The 23,305-nt window shown below is 39.0% G+C and overlaps 1 protein-coding gene across 2 annotated transcripts in view; it reads right to left on the bottom strand.

The window, feature by feature from the left end:
* COL11A1 (collagen type XI alpha 1 chain) overlaps positions 1-23,305 on the bottom strand; it is a 158,492-nt gene that overhangs the window by 100,707 nt on the left and 34,480 nt on the right. The window contains exons 5-14 of one of the 2 annotated variants that reach the window (XM_054565071.1): positions 15,554-15,682; positions 10,179-10,295; positions 9,769-9,921; positions 9,489-9,581; positions 7,270-7,524; positions 6,286-6,348; positions 4,865-4,906; positions 3,805-3,867; positions 3,040-3,114; positions 1,917-2,000 (exon numbers count right to left, since the gene is read on the bottom strand). In XM_054565071.1, coding sequence (XP_054421046.1) covers positions 1,917-2,000; positions 3,040-3,114; positions 3,805-3,867; positions 4,865-4,906; positions 6,286-6,348; positions 7,270-7,524; positions 9,489-9,581; positions 9,769-9,921; positions 10,179-10,295; positions 15,554-15,682 — 1,074 coding nt within the window. The remainder of the gene's footprint in view (positions 1-1,916; positions 2,001-3,039; positions 3,115-3,804; positions 3,868-4,864; positions 4,907-6,285; positions 6,349-7,269; positions 7,525-9,488; positions 9,582-9,768; positions 9,922-10,178; positions 10,296-15,553; positions 15,683-23,305) is intronic. The other variant, XM_054565072.1, reaches the window with a different exon arrangement.

Genomic DNA, 23,305 nt, shown 5'->3' with positions numbered 1-23,305 from the left:
AAAAATTTTCCAGCAGTGTTTTAGGAAAAACGACAACTGAAGTCAGATGTCAAAATGCAAAATTGATCAGAAAGTGCTACGACAATACATTTCTATCTGCAAATCTCAAATTTAACACTATATAGAAAAATGCATTTATTCTGTGAAATCATAGGCATGGGAGGCTGATTACATGCATTATTGATGTTGAACATTAGGACTGTGAAATTAGCGTACTTGGAAAGCTGAAACAAGTAGAGCACAAAGGATAAATATCTGAAAGATGTTAAATTAGTATGGTGCACGATTTTTGAATATTAGTGATTCCAAAGGTGAATACCTAAGATTATCCAAAGATACAAAAAATAATACAGTAATAGAAATATGTAAAATCGTATTAGGAAAGTGCACAAGATGAAAATAGTAGGATCTCCAAAGTTCCACTACTGACTCACCATGAGATTTTTGACAATACACTTCTTAATCCTTGAGATTAAATATCTGAAAAATTGGAATTATAATGCTTGCTACCTATTTCCCAGTAAGTTAAAGGACTAATAAAATGAGGAATTCAATGGCCTCATAAAATACTTAAGCTCAAATAATTACCTTAAATTTGTTCAAAGTAATATGATTTACAAGGTAAATTGTAGGAATCATTAATAAGTTATTTTAAATATTTTTATATTTGTTTATGCCAAGGTCCAGTAAACGAATATTTAAATTTTCATTGTCTTTATACCTAATGTTAGCAAACAGTGGCAACTTTCTAGGCTGACAGACATGCTAAATATCTAAACAAATATTGATAACGAGTTTAAACTTATGTGTTCAGATATTTTATACATTCACAAGTTTATGACGATAAAAAAGTTATCACAGAAGTGATTTACATCACTTAGCAAGTGGGTACCCACGACCAAATCAATTTAAGCCCTTAATTTCCTTTTTCCTTTAAAAAAGAAAAAAAAAAAACCTACGCTGTGAATAAAAGTATTATATAACTTTTAACTCTTTCCAGTTCCTTCCTTTGATTTCCTGATGTATAATTTAATTACAGTAAAGCTAATTCAAAATAAGTAAAAACACAGCACTGAAAACATGGGCACCAATATTGCATTAACTATGCATGGTGCCAGGTGGGTCCTGAGACTATGGGGCAGATACTCTGTGAGGTCCGTGACGGTCTAACCGCTACGCTGTACTCCTACCTGACACTAATACAAAGTAATATCGAATGTGAACTTCGTTTAAAACATCCTTTCAAATAAATTAAAGGAAACTAATATAATTACATATTTTGTAAGTGTACAAATACAATTAACAAATATAATTAAAAGAAAAATAATGATATATTTTGTATACTTACAATATATATTTATATATAATAGTGGAAACCTGCAGCTGACAAAGAATTATAAATTGTATGAATTTTATAAAAATATTATAGATTATAATGATGAGAGCTTCGAATACACTTTTGAAAGTGTCTCTCTTGTACAACAGTGCCTAAGAAACTTCGTTTACTGAATTATTTGGGATATCCTAAATATTATAAAAGTTTAAGAGGAAAAAATTATCTCAACTTCGTTTTCTTACTTTATTCATTAATCATTGGCTTATGCCTCAGTGGGAAGAACTGGATGCAAAAAAACAGCAAGTGCCAGGTACAAACCCATCCGTACTCCTCTAAAAAACGTAGAAAACGCGTGTGTTATGACTTCTGTGTTGCTGCCCGAATTATGTACAGCAATAGTGCAGGGGCGGTTGTTTAATACTCCATTAAAGAAAATAATCCTCCTGGACAAAGACATAATCTTAGCATTTTTCCGCCTACATGCCGTACACCGTCCGCAGCAAGCGTGCGTCCCCCGCAGCGGCGCCCCGCGGCGGCGCGCGCAGGGCCGGGCGGGCGGGCTGCGCGGCGCTCTGCTTACCCGGGCCTGCTGCAGGATCGCCTGGGCCTGGGCCTCCTGCGCCGAGATGGCCGGTCCTTTGGCGCTGTCACCGCCGTAACGAAACTAAGGGGAGGGAACATACAGGAGCTCAGGAGAGGCCTTGGTCTCCTACGTGCCTGAATTACTAGCTAGAGACCACTTACTTAAAATGGTGGGATTTTTCACGAGATCGAGGTAACTTCATCGTGAATCATGATACCTCGATGTCTCCTTTTGAATGCCCCCCTCCCCGCCCCCCCACCGACCGTTCGGCAGGTTCCCCACACCATGGTTTGCCATTGGCGGAGGAGACTAGGGACTCCTTTCCGACTGTAAATGCCATCGTTTCTGAACGCTCTGTAGGAAGCCCCCAGGGCGCCCGTGCTAGTCACGCATTTGTAAAACTTCCAAACGAGCTACGTTCAGGGGTGGTTATTGCAGCCATTGCCCCTTCGTTGAGCGAAACTTTTGGAATCCCTATGTAAGCAGTGGAAATCTCTCTTGAGATATATTTATTTTGTTTACCTTTTCTTAAGTCATCATACTAAAAAACGGGTCCTACCTATGTCCCTCCACAAAATTCTAAAGCTTCTTTTTAATATTAGTTCAACATGCAGCATGAGTCAATTTCTCACTACATAATTATCACTTACAAGTTTACAATATTTATATGGATAAGTCATGTTTCCCCAGAGAGCTAGGCCAACATTAAAGGGAACTTTACGGTAAAGCAAATGATTTCTGAGCAATGAATAATGATACTACAGATACATCTGGTGAGAAACAGTATATTAATATTATGTTAACATATGAAATATGCATTAATCACATGACCCAGGAGAAAACACATGATAAGAAATATTAAGAAAAAACTCTAAGCTTTGGTGTCAAAAGTTAATGAAATGATGAAACCTTAATTCTAAATCAGAGATCGATTTTCACCAGAATGTAATCTTAGAAAAACTTTTCATAATTTCCAAATTATGTACCTGTACCTGATTTCCAGTACCTCTACCTCATGCCTGGTTTTTAGTTGATTAATCTGCAATAGGGTCACCAGTATTTTTCAGCAATAAGATGACAGAATAGTAAGTCATCTTCAGAGTGATAAGAAAAAACATACCGGTAGCATTAACATGGTCCCCGGGGGACCAGGTAGACCGTCAGCCCCAGGCAGGCCGGGACGTCCTGGAGGGCCCTAGGGAAGTAAATAAAATCATCAAAATTAATAAGTAAATTAACCAATCACATTCATTAGGACCTGAATAACTTTTAATAAGTCTACGCTACCTAATTTCATCTCCCTTTAGCATACTTAGTATACCAAGGATGGGTTGTATTTCCTTGCCCTTTTAAGTATTATTTTAATAATGTGCAAAGCTGTTGGCTACACAAGGATGGGCCCAAAACGGGAAAAAAAAAAAAAAAAAAAACCCCAAACAAACAAACAAAAAAAAAAAAAAAGGAAAGAAATTTTCTGAGAAGAGTGTGGAAAGGCTTAACTTAAGCGGTGTGTCTCCCCACGTGACCCAGGACACGATCCTCATATCCAGATTCAGTCTTATTAACTCATACGCTACCAGTCTCTGACTAAATACCCATGAGAGTTCCTGGAAAATGTGTCTGAATTCAAACTGAAGACATGAATCTCAAGTCACAGGTTCACCGCAACATAAAAATTGATTGAAAATAAGTTTTCTAACTAATTATCACATAGATAATGCACATTCTTTGCCCTCACTTTTAAAATTACAGTTAGACAAGGTCACTAATATAGTGCATAACATTACATGTATAGGCCCCCTCCCGTGCAGCAGGAATAACGTGTTAAACTTCTAGAGCATATTTTAATTTTTCAGCCTGGGTTGTGAGGCGTCCCATCACTCACCCTCTCGCCAGGGTCCCCAGGGGGTCCAGCGGGGCCTTGTAGACCCGGAGGGCCCATGATACCCTGCAGAGAAATAGACCATGAGCCAAGTCAGGTTTCTGCTCTCCTTAGCATTTGGGCAAACTCGCCCCACCACTACCCCCTAGGTATACTCCACAAATAGGCAACTGTCTCCCAAACAATTGCCCTATGTGTCTTCCTATGAGCAGACGACGTACAGAGACCACTTCGTAGCAATCTCAACTCGTCCTAGAAGCTGCTCTCTGGGCGGGCGGGGTGGGGAGCATGGGGGGCAGACAGTCTAGGGGAAAACAGGAACGGAGAACTCGCCAAAGTCAAGCCCCTGAGGTCCAAGTTGGGTTGCAGTTCTGACTAAAGGCCTAGCAGACGTGCACCATTAGACCTCAAACAGGCGAGAGCGAAGGCCAAAGGCGGGCACTGTTTAGCTTGGAGGCAGCCTTACATTTTCTTTTACGGGTAAATGTCTGTAAAGGCATCAATATCCCACGTGCATTTCAGATGACAAGAATTTAATTATGTCAACGGAAGATGGAAGATTCCCCACAAAGTCAGATCAGTGCGACCACCTGAGGCTCAAAGCACACCAGGTGACCTCTGCCTCCCCAGGAAAGGACAGGGAAGCTGATAATCGCCCCATCCACAAGCACAGAGAAAGGAGGCAGCAGCGGTCTCTTGGGGTTCTCAGCGCCCGCCATTCCTTAGGGTAGAGCTAATCCTCTAATAAAAACAACGATGGCTTTTTTATTTGTACTTCCTTAACTTTCAGGTAGAAAGTTCAAACTATATATTGAATGTTGCAGAGGTATTTAAGCAACAAAAATATTTAAAACGGAATTTAATTTCACTGCTTTCAAAAGAATGTCATTTGGGTGACTGAATCAGAAAGCGATTCAAGGCCCCCAGGTCTTCGGAACACATCCTTGTCTCGACAATTCAATACTCAAATTAGTCTAAAAGACATCCATTCAATAATGTAATTGAAACATTGTATCTGATTATGAAAAAGCAAGAGGAAAATAATCTGAAGACGTGCACATACCGCAGGCCCCGCCGGCCCTGGCGGTCCCTCAATGAGCATACCCTGCAATAAGAGAAGAGAGTGAATTGTTTCAGGACACGTAGCTCCTAACCTCTTATGGAACCAACGCCAGGAAAGCATTTTAAAAAGTGAATTCTTTGTTCCTACCACGTAAAACCAATCACAAACATGGCTGCAGGGGGAAAGGAGGAAATTCAAAATGATAGAAGACATAGTCCCTGTCCTCAGAGAATCTATGAACTAATTAGAAAGGAGATAAATATTCAGATCAGTAATATTACCAGGGGAACATGCTTCCAAGAAGGGTAAAATAAGGGTGTGGGGCCGAGTTTTCCCTTAGCTGCCTCAGCCACGGGCTGCGTGAGTGAAGAACAGGTGCTGAGCTTTAATTCATCAAAGGGGAGCAAAGCCCAGAGGAAAGAATCGGGCATAAATACGAGACAAGCTCCGAAATGGATAATAGAATATAGGACTATTTCAGGACAAGAGGCCAGTTCTAAAACGGTTTATGATTGTACTGCTGAAAATTGCTCGGCCATTTTAAAAAGTTGGTTGTAAATGTTCATTCTGAAAACGTATTTGTAAAGCCTTCCGGGGAGCCTGGCCCATGCTCTCTGAGTTTGGAGGAGGGAGTAGTTAGCCAATAGTGTGCTCATCGGTGTAGCTGGTGAGTTTTTATCTCGCCTCCTGCTTTTTTTGAATTTTTATGTCCTAGTAATTTCTGAAATGCTGTTCATGAGCTCGAGGCCAATAGGTAGCCATTTAACTTTAGTTCTAATGCAAAAGTTTTCCCAAGTTGTTCAACAGGGAGGACGATAGGAAAATCGCTTTCCAGTGAGACTTTGCTTCTTACCAATATCTTGAGTGGTAAGAACATTAACATAAATTTTTAAAATCACATTTTCAAAGAATATCGTCATAGTATTACATAGTGTTATTTGGCTATGGAAACTGTTTCACACTTATTTGTATCTATGTCAAAAATATATATCTGATAACGTCAACTCACAGAAATAAGAGGGAAAAAAATCACTGGACTGGAAACTGGAAGAGCTGAAGTCTTGTTAGCTCAGCCACCAAACACTGACACCCAAGGAGAGCTATTTAAACCCTTTGCATCTCAGGTTCTTTGGTTGTAAAATGAGAGAAGTAGACTAGACAAATCTAGGCTATTTTAAAATTCCAAAATTCCACTGCTCTGTATTTTTTGGTTTATTGATACTCCACGTGCCAGAAACGGCCTTACTCGCTCAGTCACCTGTGATGAGTTACACACACTTGGACAATGGAATGGAATTTTCTATGGTAATACATTAATGTACATAATAATTTAAGTGTGTTCATAATAATAATTATTATGGCTCATGAGATCACTGAAATTACTATACCAACCTTTACAATGTATTCACGCCAGTACTTACAGGCTCAACCACTGCTGGTTCTCCCTTCTGTCCCTTTTCTCCGTATGCACCATGGCCAGTTATCTGTTGAGTGAAAAAGTCAAGCAGCCTGTCTTTAAGTAAATAAGGCCATTAAGTATTTTTTTAATAAGGCAATTTAATTATCTAAATGCATTTCAAACAACCTATTAAAAGGTGCTTTTCAGCTCTGGCTGGTGTGGCTCAGTGGACTGAGTGCCAGCCTGCAAAGCAAGGGGTCACTGGTTCAATTCCCAGTCAGGTCACATGGCTGGGTTGTGGGCCAGGTCCCCAGTAGGGGGCGCTCAAGAGGCAACCACACACTGATATTTCCCTCCCTCTTTCTCCCTCCCTTCCCCTCCCTCTAAAAATAAATAAATAAAATCTTAAAAAAATAACTATAGGTTTAAATACCAAAAATATTAAAAAAGAGAAGCATAATGAATATTAATAATGAATCCTGAATGAGACTGAACAATTGTTTCTTAAAAGACATCTGTGGACATCAATTGTTAGCCCAAGGCATTAAGCGAAAAAAAGGTGTCATCAAATTAAATTTAAAAAGAGGAGGAGGGTAGGGAAAATTGGTGAAGGAGGCCTAAATAATAATATAATAATAAAAATAAGTATGGTGAGCGCTGAGCAACACCAAGAGAAATAATTAAAAAATAAAATAGTCTAAAAATCAGAAATTACACTTGCTACCCCAAATAAACAGGACTATATTTTAATTGTATTAATGAAAAGAAACCTTGATACAATCCTATTCAAGATTATACTTTCAAACGAAGACTCCAGTAAATATGGTCAGACATACAACAGCAGAAACTCCCTGCGGGGAAGAATCTATCAAGGTGTCCTAGTTGTGATAAGTATTCAAAATTTATACAAGAAGAAAACCCACACTGTAACCTGAAAAGACATCAAGATGAACGTGAAAACACTCCACCAAGGAGACACACGACACAGCGCGCAGCACTGACTTACGCTGGTTTCTGTGATATCTGTTTCTGCTGGAACACCTGGACCAAATTCTTCATTAGTGGGGCTTGTTTGTTTATCTTCGTATTCTTTATATTCATAAAAATCATATTCGCCTAAGTCTCCATCTACCAGAAGGTCAGAGTCCCTGCCGTCTATTTCTTTGTTTTCATACAGTGTATCCTCGGGATTTTTCCTCTGGGAATCATAATCCTCTCCAGTTAGATATTCTTCAGTAAACACTTCTTCAACTGGATTGGGCTATTCATTTAAGTTGCAAGGAAGTGGAGAACAGGAAGGTTACTGTTAGCGAAGCAAGGGGAGCATGTGCAATTACAGTTTGACGGACCGCGACGGGGCGGGGCAGCGGTTTCAGTGCCGCTCAAGCGAGTCCCAGCACTATTTCTTCCGGTATCATGGAAAGAAAGAGCTTTGTACATCGATATGTACAAGGACACATTGCTTTCAAAACACTCTTCCCAGTCAACTGCAAATATTCACATGGCGTCAACATGTGTATTTGCTTGTCCCGTTGAGAAAAACCTTGTTAGTCATTTCGGTATTTACTTTGTAGCTTGAGATTTGAATAATAAAATGTGCACTTAGTTAAAGCTTCGTTTAATTTTCAAATCTCATAGAACATTATTATGCAATAAAATCACTACCAGAAAAATCATGTAACTTTGACTTTCAATCCCCCAAATAAAATATTAACGCCAATACTGAGACTTATCATTGCAATATTCATGCACAGTATCTGGTATGTAAGGAAGTTTTATATCACCAAAGAGTTCTTTAAAGTGAATAAAATATAAAGTATAGTCCTCAAAATGTAAGACATTCAAATAAAATATATCACTGTCAAATCTCATAAAGAGTAGGCGATATTTACTTAAAAGTAAAAATTATATCAATAAAACCCCCTCAGAGATATTAAAAAATCAACTTAGTATAATTTCCTTTTTCTCATGGCTAATTCCCTATTCAGAGCATAAATCTGAATCATATTCATTGTGCAACTTTTGGCCAGATTATGATTTTGATGAGGTTCAAATGAAATAATTTCTTTTGCTACTTTTTGAATTTCATTTTTAAGTAACTTGTTTTCCGTGATATAGTGAATCGAGATGATAAACAAAACCATGTGAATAAAAATGGGGTTGACGGGTTACTTTAGCAATGGTTAACTAAAGTAAAACGTGCCATAGCCACGTTATCTTTATAAACAAGGAGGACCTGCTCTCCCCAGGGGACACCCCCCCCCCAGCAGCTGGACGTGACTGCGTCCATAGCTGTGAACGAAAAAGCTGGATGAATTTGGGGAGATAAACAAACATCTTGAATCAAGATACCCACGTGGGGGCATGATTAAGCTGAACTAGATGAACCTTAAAATATGTTCTTAAGCTAAAGAGTTAAAATGTCATTATTCTAGATTATGCAATTGCCAGTAATATACCACTGGGTTTCCTTGCCTATTGGGACATATGTTATATAAATTTTCTAATAACTCAATTACTTGGGTATCGCTCATACCCGGTATGACAGGTGTTTAACAAAGTTACAATGACTTGTATACTCATTTTTTCATGATCAGGGTGTATGCATAATAAGACATTCAGAAAGATTGTTTGCTTTGTACCTTTATGTACTTAATCCTTTTCCTAGGAAACAAAGGAAAAGGTTAAGATATATTATTGCAGCCATAATTAACATTACTTTCCCAACAAGTGTGAAATTGTAAAAAGCTATTAAAATCCACGAAGACTGCATTTTCTCAGAATATTTGCTGTTATCAGAATGCATGATTATCGGTCAGGTGGAATAAATTCTAATTGTATCACGTGAGGATACAATTTTCACCGGGGAGGCTCCTCCTCCTCACGGAAGATTCACGTTGTGAACACCCTTCATTCATCACAACACACTGAGGAGCTCGCAAAGCTCAGGAGCAGTCAAGAAAATGCCAGCAGCCAACTCAGCTTAATCAATTCAGCATTTGCATGAAGACAAGAGTCATGCAAAACGTGAATTGGCATTGATTGTAAGTGAACTGTTTTTAGTAACAGTGAACCAATGTTACTGTTGTCTTTCTTACCTCAGTAAAGCAATGAGAACATCAAACTTTCAGAGATTATAGATTCTTCCGGAGGGAGGCAGATCAAGAAAATATGACACATTTTCAAACGTGGGACTTTGATGCAATGATGGCCTATAAATATTACCTCATTTGTTCCTGATACACGTCGAGGAGCTTCTGTCTGATAACTTTCCATTGTTCCATAGTTATATTCTTGAAAATCCTCCACGATGTTTGCCTGATGGTAAATGCAACAGAAAAACAGTTAGTAAACAGAAGGCAATCCCAAATCATCGTAAAGCATGGTTTAATTGGGTTATCGTATTAGCCGAATGCGGATTTATCTAGTTGGGTTAGGACAATGACGCATCATCAGAGATCTCCCAGCTTTCTAGGTGAGATCTTGATTGCTTTTTCTTTGCTACCTGGACCCCTAGTTTGGTTTTTGCCGCTGCTTGATAACTTTTCTTCTTCTTGGATGCAAATTTTTCAGATTTAGGGGGTGTAAACTTTTTGGGCTTTTCCTTTGAGTTAGCGGCCACTGTCCTCGTCTTCTTTTTGAAATGGGATTTCTTTTTCTGTAAAACGCGGTGAAAGACGGAATGGAAAACATAAATAAGTGAGAAGGGAGACAAAGAGCACGGGCGACAGAAGCAGCCAAGCGAAGTGAGCATCCTTCCTTCAGGACAGCTACTGCCAAACAAAAATCACAGTTACTGGCTCACAGAAACCAGGCGAACGAAAGGTGGACAGCGAGTGTGAGGAACAGCAGACATCAGGAGCCACAGGGACACGGCGGCAGGGCCCCACATACAAGGCGCTCCTCGGTTTTTACCTCCGTCTGTGCTAGTGTCTCCTCAGCTACAGTGGGTGTCTCTGTGATACTGTCAACCTCTTTATACTCTGCTTCTCCATACTCATAGTCATACTCCGTTATATCCTCGGGCGCATACTACATTGCAAAGGGAAAAACACCGGGCAGCCGTGTTAGTTGCAGGTAATACTATTAATAAAGGAGGAATCATCTTCTTAACGTTTACTCAGAGTAGACGTTAAGAGACAAGGAAATACTGTTATTGAACGGTTATTTTGTATGACGCAAAGTATTATACTGCCTCACACAGAGTATAATAACATGGGAGTGACGAAGCGGGTGTCCGAAGAGCGCAGTGGTGGTTAGGATGGTGAAGAAACTAAAAGTTTTGAATATTAATTCAAACTTTTAATTACTGAATGTTAATTCAAACATAGCCATTATGTATTTGGACATCGTTGATGAGTATTCGTGCTAAGTTTGGTTACTCTACAAAGCTGCTCCCTATAAATTTTACAATAGTTTCACTGGGTGATATTTTTTTCGTTAAGCTAGATGTATAAAAATAAAAATATAGAGAATAGTCTTCCCAAGTGTGAAAGGGTTTTGGTATCTCTTGTGAAACAGATGGGGGATGGAGGGAAAGGGAAGACAAGGGACATGAAATGTCCCCATATTCTATTAGGAATACTAGAACCAATGGAGAGGGAAAATGTTTACTTTATTCAGAAACCTCTACTTTGCTATAGACTTAAGATCAAACTGAGCACAGAATACTTGTGAAGCATTAAAAGATTCAAAATCATATCTGCTTATAGTTAACGCTTTATTTAAAATTTTAAATATACTGCCTTGTTATCTACCAAAAAGAAGGCATGTGGTTAAGCTATCTTAAACTACTTACACTGAACTCCCATTGTGTTTTATACTAGATTTTTCTGTATTAAAAAAAAATTATTGGGAAGAGGTACGTTCTTTGTGGAAGGTATGCAAGACAATCCCACAAATTGAATGATGAGGAAAATACTAGTGTTCACCTTCATAGCCAAAATCTCTACCAAATTTTTTAAGTTTTAAACAAGACTATAGATATTTTGAAGCATATATGAATAATTGGTTTTAATAAAAATAACTAAATACACTAAGGTCATGTGTAGTACAAAATATTAAACAGCACACTCAACAAGCTAACACCAATACAGTATATATACTTTTTTAATGCTAAATGCAAACTGTTTGGAATTTCTTAAGTATTATATTTGGTAAAATTCCAATTATGTCCCTACATAACCTCTCTTGGCATTTCGAGCAATCCCTTTGAACCTGCCAGCAAATTAACTGCTGACCACATGTCTTTTAGAGAATTGTGATCACTGTAGCTGTACCGGGCATCCGGTCCTTCGTGAAGTCCCCTCACTGGCGTGACCTTTCCTGGATAGCTCTGCTGAAGGTCATACTGGAATATACACACAGACGTGCCTTTGGCCTTCCGTATCATTGTCAAAACTCCAATTTGATTCAATTAAATGAAATGGATCCATAATTTTCTCTCTTCAGCAATAGCTTCATTTTCAATGAATAGATATTCAGAGCATTCCAACAAGAATTTATTCTAACTCGAATTTTTATAGAATTTGGTAAAATAGGAAAACGCATGTACATAACACTTGAGACATTTTTGTATCTTCATGCCTCTGCAAGAAAGATTAATGCCAACTATTTCTAGGAAAGTTAACATAAACATTATTAATGACATCATTAAGTAAACAAAATATGTACTGAATTTAGATATATATTAAGCAGACATTAATGGAGGCTATTATCTAATAAGCAGTGTTTCTCTACTTATAGTTACCCTTGTTGACATAAGAAATATTGGGTTTCTATAATTACTAGCTAACAGCTGAAACTAGAACCCAAAAAAAAATTGCCAGACTACTTAATGCTTTAGAGTTTTAGAATTAAGTACACTTTTTAGAATCATGTGCCTCTCTAATGAATCATAAAAGTAAATATCAATAGATGAAGGCATAAAGGGACAATTTAAGTGCATCTTAAAACCTAGTATTCAGAAAAAATTTTATATATATAGGTAAATATATATGGGGTGTGTGTGTATAACCTGGCCAAAGTAGCCAGTTAGCTCTACATCATGTTTTTTTCTTGCAGGAAGAAACTTCTTTTAACCGCCATACTCCTCTGCTCTGTTAGAACTCTTTCCCCAGGGAAGACAGCCAGACTTGGTGATGACTGTGGAGTGATGGAGCAGGTAACACGCTCACTACCTTGAGCATTCATGTGCATCTCTTTCTGGGAGTTAGTCCCAACTCATTGAAAAGAACCATTGCTTTTGTTCTTACATTTTAATCTATACAACATTCCCCTTTAGGTGGTATTCAGTATATTTAAGGCTCTGCTGGTCTACCTGATGTTTTGCAACTATGGAATTTTGAGGATGCCTTAAGAACAGGCGAAGAAAAGAGGATTGACTGTAATCATCCAGATGCACATATGCAAAAAGATGAGCCACGGTGGAATGATTCCCACCGTACCTGTGAGCGACCTAGCGTAAGTGATGGTATAGGAGGAGGAGGGGCCTTCCAGACGTGGCGTCAAGTCTGTTCTTTCTCAATTTGATAGAAAGCAGTAGCACGGGCAAAATATCTGTGCTTTTATGGGAGCTAGAGTCTATGATAAATGTTACATGAAAAGAAAATGAAGGTAATACATTTGGGGAGGTCAATTATTTTTTTAAGTTTCTTTTTAAAAGGTTATCTTTCATTGGGTTTATTTTCTTTTTTATCTTTTATAGATAAGACTGGCAGTTGCCTACTGGATATCAGGCATCATAGTCCCTGCAATACATTAAGAAAGAAGCGTATATAGATTTAACATCTAATTTGTTATAAGATAGGAAAATAATCAATCTTGATGTGAAAATCCAAAAACTGTCATAGTTTAATATTGGTTATTCTTCCATATAAATGGTATTGTGTGAGTTCAAACAGAATTAAAGTTCAATGACCTTACCACTATATTTAAATCTGCCTGCATTATTCATTGTTCACTATTGTGCCAAACACATAAAAAATTTAATCTTAAGAGTGAATTAGAATGTGTTATTTAGAGGATCCTAACTAGACTAAGTTAGAAGTTAGAAAAAGCAAACTTCAGTTATTTTATAAAAGAAACAGACATATTTATTAATCCAAAATAGAATAATAAATATGCAATGTCACAAATTTATTAATAGAAAATTAACTAGTAGAAAGTACAACATGTATGCTTGCTTTATATTGCATTTGATTTTCATTATTCATTGGCAAATAGCATTGCATTCCTATTTTGTATATAAATGCATATTTGTAATATAATGACATATTATTGTTCAAAATTAATATAAGGCTTGCTTACAAATTTGGTTAGCCAGTGTTTTACATACTAGTATAAAATGGTTATCTTATTATTGAAGTATCAATGTCATTTAGAATTAGGAAAAAATGTGAGAGCTGATTTAAAGAAGAAACATTTTTCATGGTGACACATTCAATAGAGAAACTGCTAAGAGATGCTATCACCCAGCCAGATTTCAGGCAGCTTTTATTTTAGCAATATGTTGTTTTCCTCATCAAATGCTTTTAGTAAAAACAAATCTGACATCTCAAAATGTTAACTACTTGTGTGAATAACTAAAATAGGAAAACACAAGTTTACTTTTAAACAAACTTAAGATAAAAGAGGGAGAAAAATCATTATTTTCATGCAGAATAACTCAGCTTACTTGATGAATAGCATTAAAACATGGGAATATGACGCCTCAAGATAATGTATTAGGAATGCACACCTTTAGCCTTTCACAAATCAGAGCCATCTCTCTGGCTAAAAATAGATAAGGCTTATCGTTTCTAAAACAGTAGCAACATTAACTTCAATCTTGAACATGTATACTAAAGGTTATGAATTTTAATATTGAATTTTTGTATAAAAGCGCTAAACCTGACGGTCATTTTACCTATCCTCTTGGAATTCATAGAAATCTGTTTTAATAAATCATGAGGGAATAAAAGGAACGAAGCACTTGAGAACTGTGTGCAACAAGCAAACACAAGCATCCCAGTAATTTCTCTTTTCTTTCTCATGTTTGCTTTCCTGTCAGCTTCTTAAGACTTTGTCCTGTTTTAAAAGAAAAATTAATATTAAGCCATGGAAATTATCAGTGCAACAGAATTCACTATCATACCTCAAAACATAATGGCAAATATATACATATATATATTGCAAGCATTTAAACAGTAATATCCAAATTGAATTTACATGCAGAATAATAAAAACTTAAAATCAAAGATAACAACCTGTTCTGAATAGTAAAACTCAAAAGGTGGCACCTAATAATAGTATATTTATAAGGTCAGAAAAATGTCATTTGAGCTATTTTTGAACATAAGGACACTGTTAATGTTTTAAAACTTCCACCACTTCTCCTAAAATTTAACACTTTCACCTTGAGGAAAAAAATCTAAATAGATAAATTTGATACCAACTGAAGACTAACTTCCTTCCAATTTGCTTATTTTTTTAATTTCTAGAAAATCCACTTCAAAGAATATTACCTAAAGACCTGGATCAAGGGTCCACCGTAAGATAGTTATTGTTCTTTGGAATATTAAAGTCCGACAAAACTGCTATGACTATACTAACTTACATGTATTTTTGGTCTGAGCAAGAATAGAGTTAAGATTGCATTGTGGTGAATTTTCTTGGAAAACAAAAGAAAGCTTGGGAGAATGTTTTCACACCTGAATTTCAAATACAGTAGAATAACATTATTGAAAGTATATGAGTGGCTTTGATTACTATAATCGGTTCATACTGTTTTTTACTTCATCAAAATTTACATCAAATTTTGTGCAAGAAAGAAAAAAATATACATCAATGTAGCATAGCCTATAAGAAATAGAAAAAAATTCATTCACATCCTGAAAACGTTAAGATAATTCTCATATCACTTTCTCATCCGCATGGATTTCCAAAGACCTGGGCAAATGGCAGGCAACTTGGAGATATTTCACCTATATCTTGAGGTTGTTAATTACTGAAGTGCTGAGAGTACAAACATAACTCAGAAACCATCGTTTTTGTCCCCCTCCCAAGAATAAAATATACTTATAGACACAGGATACAAGCGAGGCATGTCTATTTTTTAAAAATTCAGGTTATAAAATACTAAGACGAAAAAACACCAACAATCATTTCCGAGTGAGTTCTTCCCATCCCAGAACTAGAACACTGTCAACTACCAAGGGCACGCGAGTGACAACAGAACAGACAGAGACGAGCCTCCACACGGCAGGACTCGCCTCCGGCGATGAGAACCCTGCCGGGTCTCGGGGCCTCACCTCATCGATCTGCGGTTCCTGTGCCTGCGCAGCCTTGGGCACCGACGAATCGCAGTCGGGACTGTAATGCTCGCAGTAGTCGTAGGCTGCTTTGGGGTCACCGGTGATCAGCAGCTGCTGGATGTCCCCCTGCCAAGCAACAAGTGTGGGTGTGGTCAGCATATTCAACTACACAGAGGCCTAGAGCAAGACTTGCCCAAGACTGCGTGCAGTTTATTTTTACGTATCTGAAGAAAACACACACCAGTTTCCCAAATCAGCTGTTAATACGGTTGACCCTGGCACACCATGCTTGAACCGCGTAGGTCGACTGGTAGGTGGATTTTTCTTTCTTTTTTTAACTTTGTTTTTATTCTTTGCATTATTTCAGGTGTCCCCATTTACCCCTTTGTCCACCGCCACCCAGCCCTGCCCTCAGACCTCGCCACACTGTTGTCCGCCGCTATGGTCACACACATCTGTTCTTTGGCTACCTGGCCCGCAACCCAAGCACGGGCCCTGCTCAGGAATCGCACGGGCGGCCCTTTGGTTCACAGGCCAGCGCTCAACCCACTGAGCCACCCACACTAGCCAGGGCTGTATGAATGTGGAAAGTTTCAACAATTTCAAAAAATTCACAGATGACTCTTCTGGTTTTCTTAATAACATTTTTTTTTACTCTCACTTTGTTGCAAGAATCAAATATATAATACATCTAACATATACAAACTATGTTAATTGACTGTTTATATTATTGGTAACACTTCCGGTCTATAATAGGCTATCGGTAGTTACGTTTTGGGGGAGTCACACTTATACGCAGATTTTTGGCTGCAAAGAGGGTTGGCGCCCATAACACTGGTGGTGTTCAGGGGTCAACTGTACTCTGCTCTGGAAGCAATCTGTTTTCACACAGGTCTCCTTAAACGTGACACTTGTTTCATATGAATCTGTGGGTCATGACCATATTCATTACACGGGGACCCCAAAAAATATCTGGCATAAGATCCATCGGACTCAGAGATTCAAGGCCCCGTAGGTCTGGGCACAGGAATCTGATTCACAGAACCTCTGTTCTGTTGTCACTTCGAACAACTTCAGCATTATTCCAGCTTTCTCTGCATTCTTCTGCATTTTATTAATGGTTGCTATGCAGGGCCTGGTGAAAAGACAGACATTAAAATTATAAAGGCTCTAACACTGAGAACTAAGAAATAATCCTTTGTCTTCTCGACCTTGCATATGGTTCACCGTAGTTTGCTTGTCCCGGGTTGCAAGTCCTCTGCTGTTTCTGAAACAAGCTCATTTTGGGTCACCAAAGACCTTGTCATTCCCTAAGGTTGACAACACTAGCTGATCAGCTGAGAACACTGAGTAGCCACAACTGAATTATTATCAATAAATAATCACAAAGAGGAATTTGAATATGGAATTCTTCATTAGGCTGTTTAAAAAAATTAACGAGGTACCTTGAATGGCTCTGTTGGTTGGAGCATCTGCCCGTGTGCCAAAAGGTCGCGGGTCCTGTACCCGGTTTGATCCCTGGTCAGGGTGTTTGTGAGAGGCAACCAGCAGATCTCTCTCTCTCTCTCTCTCTGTCTCTCTCTCTCTCTCTCTCCCTCCTCTGTCCCCACTCCGCCCCGGGCCTCTCTCAAATCAATAAACATACCTCTGGTGAGGATTTAAAAAAATAAAATATAAAAGTAAAAAATAACAAGGCATCATTGAGCACTGGCCTCATGAAGGGTTTCAATTAGAAATCCTGATTCCTGAATTTTCTCCCAGCTTTTCCATAACTGCCTGAAACTATGCAAGTCACTTACCCTAATTCATCATTTGTCAAATGAGTACATGGAGAGATCAGATCCAAAGTCCACCCCAAGCCTGAAGAGTCTATAATCACACACTTAACTTGCAGGAAATACAAGGAATCAAGTGAAGCTACTGCTGAAACACAAAGAGGTTGCCTGTCTTATAGGCATAGGTATTTTTAAATAGTATATTTTTGAGAGGAATTATAGTTTCCCAAGTACTTACTATTCTAGTTAAGGCACTTGACTTCATTAACGGGAGTCCTGCCAACCTTTCCACTATAAATTCTTACTGCAGGTGTTAAATATTCAGCCATAAAATCTACCACTGGAAAGAACCTGGAAAATTCAGTTAAAAATCTACAGTACTCTGTCTCCCAGAAGGCATCTTAGAGTGTTTTTCTGTTAATCATATGACTCGTTGTGAGACAGTCTTGCAGATAAACAAAAGCATCCTGACAGGCTGAATGAACTATAAATATTCGGAGTCAATAGTCATAAAAATTTCCACAGCTGGAAAAGGGTGAAGTTACCCAGTAAAATGGGCCTCTGTAGTATGCAAGGTGTGAAGCGGCATCCTTCTCCTCCAAGGACGCGCAAAGCTAAGGTTAGAGTGCACACAGTCCCCTGGCCTGATACAGCCGTGCAAGCTAGGTCTCCGCTCTTGTATTTGCCTACAGAGAGGATGAATCCAGAACAGAGCATATGTAAGAAAACTGGACAGAATGTATCTATGCAGATGAGGCTCTTCTGAATATCGCGCGCACTGCAAAAGGTTCCTGCCGCATTTTTTAGACCAGTTATACAACAAATAGAACTGCATGTCCTCCTTTCAGAACTAAAACGTAATAATGCACATATTCTATTGATGTCTGCTTGGCTTTGCTTTTTAGTTTTCTTTTCTATATATATATATATATATATATATATATACACACACACACATAATAACTCTCTATAAGACCCAGATATTTCTATTTTCTGAGCTATCAATGTAATTATATCACACTCTATGAAATACACCAGTTAAAACAAATTTAAGTTTTTCTGCCGGTGTAAGAAATCACATTTACTGAAGAAGTGTCCTATGAGATTGGTTTAATATTTTAAGATCATGCGTCACTGGATTGACGCTCAGTGTCTGAATTTTCAGATTCGACTCCTCATCCTATGTGAGACCCACCAGTGCTTGGTGGAAGTGAGGTCCCACCCGAGCACCCGCCAAACTGGCCAACACAGCAGCTGACTTATAAGAACGAGCAATAAAAACCTAGGCTCTGAACCGCCGTAGTGTTCAACTCCACGTGACGAGTGATGTGACCTGCAAATGAGTTATGTATTGGGGACAGATACAAGATATGAGGATGGCAGAGAAGGTTCAGATGGAACCAGAACAGCTAATTCAGAGGCTGGACCAGTGTTCAACTATAACTGTTCCAATACTCAGTCTGTTTTTATTTTAACTTAATTTTTAAAATGTTAGTTTTCAATGACAGTATACATGTGATGTTACTGTGTATGAGTCGCAGGTGTACAGCCTAGTGTTCAGATGATCGTTGCTCTAAAGAGTGGTCGCCCCCCGCCTTGATATCTCCGGTACCCACCCAGCGCCGTACCTACTCCTTACAGTGTAATTGACTACATTCCCTATGTTCTACTTTGCATCCCTGTGACTCTTCTGTAACTACCAATCTGTCCTTCTCAATCCCATCACCTTTTTCACCCCGTCCCCCAACATCCCTCCCCTCTGGCCACCATCAGTCCAAATAACCCGTTTATTTTTAAACAGTTTATTTACAAGTAGTCTGTCTGGAATGCCAATCTAGCAATTAGAAATCGGACAACCCTGTAAGGGGTTCAGTTCCACTCTGAACCTTGGAAGACTTAAACTTCTAACATTAAAACTTGGGTGCAACTTATATTCTGAGATAATAATTTACTTTTGACAAAATCTGGAAAAGAAGACTCCAGGATCTACTAACTCTGTATCTCGCTGCATTTCACAAGTTTCGAGAATGAAGCCCTGTCCTGTCTCCCAACGCCGGAGGACATCACACAGGTGCGATTTTGTTCCGTAAAGGCATCTCGCCTCCAGGTTTATTGGGTGAGACGTGATCGGTACGATTCGGAGACTGGGTGCCGGAGGCGTTGGCGTGGGATGGAGGGCAGCAGCGACAACGGAGGGACTCGCGTCGGGAGACGGGAGAGGGGGTCCTGTCGCTTCCGGGCTGAGAGCCATGATAGGAAGACAATGCCATTTACTCCGTTAAGAAATGTAACAAAAGCACCCCAGTGTTCATAGCGCAATTCACCATAGCCAAGTGCCGGAAACAGCCTCAGTGCCCATCGGCAGATGAGTGGATCAAAAAGCTGTGGCCCATCTACACACTGGAATCCTACACAGCAGGAAGAAAGAAGGAGCTCCCACCCTTTGCGACAGGCGGATGGAACTGGAGAGCGTGATGCTAAGGGAAATAAGCCAGGTCGTGAAAGACAAATACCATAGGACCTCACCTGTAAGTGGAACCTAACCGACAAAACAAACAAGCAAGCACAATAGAACCAGAGACGTGGAAATAAAGAACAAACTGACAGTAGCCAGAGGGGCAGGGGAAGGGGAACAACAGGGGACAGAAGGGGACGAGCTGTCAAGGACCATGTGTAAAGGACCCGTGGGCAAAGCCAACAGGGGGACAGGGAGAACGGCATGTGGGAGGTGGGGTGGGGGGGGCGGGGAGGAGTAACGGAGGGAAAATGGGGACACCTGCAATTGAACAACAATGAAGCAAAGAAACGTAATAAAAGGAAAAATGGGGTTTCGACCTCTTCGAGCTAGGAAGAGAAATGATAATTAATGATTGTTTTGGGGACAAATTCAGTTTTTCTTTGAAGAAAACGGCCTTCATTTCCTTTTAAGTCACGTCCCCCCCTTGCCTGACCACTGTTAGATTGCAACACTAAAGCCAAGCCAAGTGACAAGTGTAAGAATTAGCAGAAATATCCGCTCCAATCCGGCAGCCTATGTGTCTTTCTAAAGTGACTTATCCTCATGTTTCACTCACCCTCAAGGACATAGTGAACTTGCCCTTGTGTAATGTTCCGGGCTCTACTGTGTTCCCACCAACTCCCACCCCCAATTCATGAGTTTAAGACCTAAGCTCAGAACCTGACTATGTTTGGAGGAAGACTATAAAGAGATAATTAAGGTTACACGCCGTCTTTAGGGCGGGTTCTAATCCCGTATGGCTGGTCTCTTTATAAGAACAGGAGGTTAAGACCCACACAACTACCAACCAACTGGAAGACCATGGGGGGACCCAGGGAGAAGGCAGCCACCTACAAGCCAAGGAGAAAGGAGAAGGGCTCAGTCAGCCCTGAGGACGTGTCGGGCTCAGAAGTCTAGCTTCCAGACCGTAAAAAAGAAATTTCTGTTGTTCTAAGACACTCAGTCTGGGGTGTTTTTTAACTGCCATCATACAGTAACTAATACAGACTAAGTTAATACTCCTTTGTTTTTCTTTTTATCTTGTGTGTTGTCTTTATAACAGAATAAAGAAGAACACATCAAAAAAAAGTATGTTTGTTTCTTTATAACAAGGGTCATATCTGGCTATGTCCAGGAACTGGTCTTAACTATAAATGCTGTGGAAACATTGGCTGACTTAATTTGGCAAATAGCTAGAGCTCAGGGTAATCACCATTATAATACACCTAACAGTGCCACCATTTATAAATATTTCTCTGTCCACTGCAGCTGATAGAAAGTAAAATACATGGGAAAGGAGCTGACTGACAGTGTAAGTAAAGAATTTGCAGGGAACAAGTATTTAGGTAAACGCTTTCCAATTAAATTCTGCTACAGTTCATCCGAGTTTAAATATACACTTATGTGACTACTTTAAAAATGCATTTTCATTAAGTTAGTAAAAAAATTAAAACAATTCCTGGTTGTATCATTAGCTCCATATTAGTGAAATTATATTCTAATTCTACTCTGTGTCAACAATAAATGTATGATTCTTGAAAAAAACGAAAAATGTATTATAATATTAGAATTATATATGTGTATATGAGAATGATATATTTTTTATTTGTTATTTCATTTTGTCTGTTCATATTAATGTAAATCAATAGAGAAATACACTTAGTTCTTTCTTGATTTAAGGCAACACAAGTAAAAATTTCAATTACAAATCTGAAAAACTCCTGAGATGATTCTTAGATAACAAAAGGACTCTTCGTTTCAAAATTCATTAAATAATGATCATTTAAAATATGTATCACCATAGTTTGACCGCCCTCCCAAAATAAATTCACCTGATACTTTTTATAAGCATCCATTGTCCAAAATATATAATGGAAGACAAGATTTTAAACTCTAAAATGAGAAAATAAAAATAAAGTCTAAAAGAATGGTTTAAAATCAAACTGGAAATTGTTTTGAGACCTTATTTTTAAAAATTAACTTAAGAAAAAGTATTATTTGTATGAAAGGAAACAAGTGCCATTTAATATTTTTAACTTGTATGTTGACCCAGATGCAAAAGACAAATTCGTGTAGTAAACATCATCATGAAAATCCAACATGGCCTTTGCATGTAGGTATACATCTCACAACCTGTCACACAAAGTTAATAGCAGAATCTGGCAATTACTTTATATTTCATGACCTTTGACTTGGCATTGTGTTTTAGTTTCTTAATATATTTATTGATTCCAGAGAGAGAGAAAGGGACACATCGATTTGTTGCTCCACTTATGCATTCGGTGGTTGATTCTAGGGATGGAGCCCCCAGACTTGTGACCTACAAGACGACGCTCCAGCCTCCTGAGCCACACCGGCAAGTGCTTGGCAGAATACTGTGGGTGTATTTTTAAAGTAATTGTTAAGTAATTATGATCTTTTGAATATGCAAAAAGGATACACTTTTTTTGTCCTAAAACGAGGTTAGCAGTTGAGCTGGCCCATTTCCTCTACCAGCCAAACCCAAGCAAAGACACTAGATATTTGGGGGCGGCTTATTTTTTACATATTTTACTTTTTTTATTGCTTATTTTTAAGTCTAGAGACGACATCTAGCAGGGAATGGAAAGAAATCATTGACAGTAGCCTTTCTGCCCCTTCATTATTCTAGTTCCACATGCAAAGATGTTGTCCCCAAAAGAGCAGGTTTTTGAAAATACTTCCCGACTCCTACACTGCGGCCCTCCGCCACTACGTAACAATCCACGGTCCATTTCCGTTAGGGACCTGAAGTAGTAGTCAGTCAAAATTGGACATTTTGTGAAATATTTATGCCTAACAGGATTTTTAATAGTATGCACATAGAGTGACTGATAGAACTTTTTCCATGTTCTAATTGTGAAAACAAAGTGTTTCCTAACATCAGCGTGAAAACTTCTGTTCTCACTACACAATACGGATAATCTGTACGTTTGTCACCGGAACATGCTCTCAAAGTTGGCAGCCAGAAGTCCCTAACGAAATGGGAGCATTTGCATAGAACTGTGTTTTTGTTGCATGAAAAGCCAAACGGTTATACAACATTCCTAATTTTAGGACGCACTTGCACCTTACAATTTTAGGACAGGCAGGTGGTCCCCCACGTCCCCGGCTGTCCCTGCGGTTGGTGCCCTGAGCGCTCCAGCTAAGGGGTGAGCTCCGCGGGCTCCTGCTCCGGTGAACCCTGAACCGCTATTCCCGACGCTGGTCCCATAAGCCCCTGGGAAAGGGATGCCCGTCACCTCCTGGTCGCATTTCTGTCATCATCCCAGTCAGCTCTGTTTCCTGCTGGGGACCCAGGGTGCTCTCACCGGGAAGGTGAGAAGTTACAGAAAGACCAAACAGACGTAAGCCCTCCCTCAACGTCTCGGTGGGTTCTGCGACTTTACGAGAAAGGACGCACAACAAAATCAGTGTCGCCGTAGACCGACTACCATGAACAAGAGTGAAGTTGCTCCA

The sequence above is a fragment of the Pteronotus mesoamericanus genome, unplaced genomic scaffold (genome assembly GCF_021234165.1).
Source record: "Pteronotus mesoamericanus isolate MK-2021 breed Mesoamerican mustached bat unplaced genomic scaffold, CSHL_Meso_final scaffold_99, whole genome shotgun sequence".
Taxonomy (NCBI): domain Eukaryota; kingdom Metazoa; phylum Chordata; class Mammalia; order Chiroptera; family Mormoopidae; genus Pteronotus; species Pteronotus mesoamericanus.
This window is presented reverse-complemented; position numbering and strand designations above follow the sequence as displayed.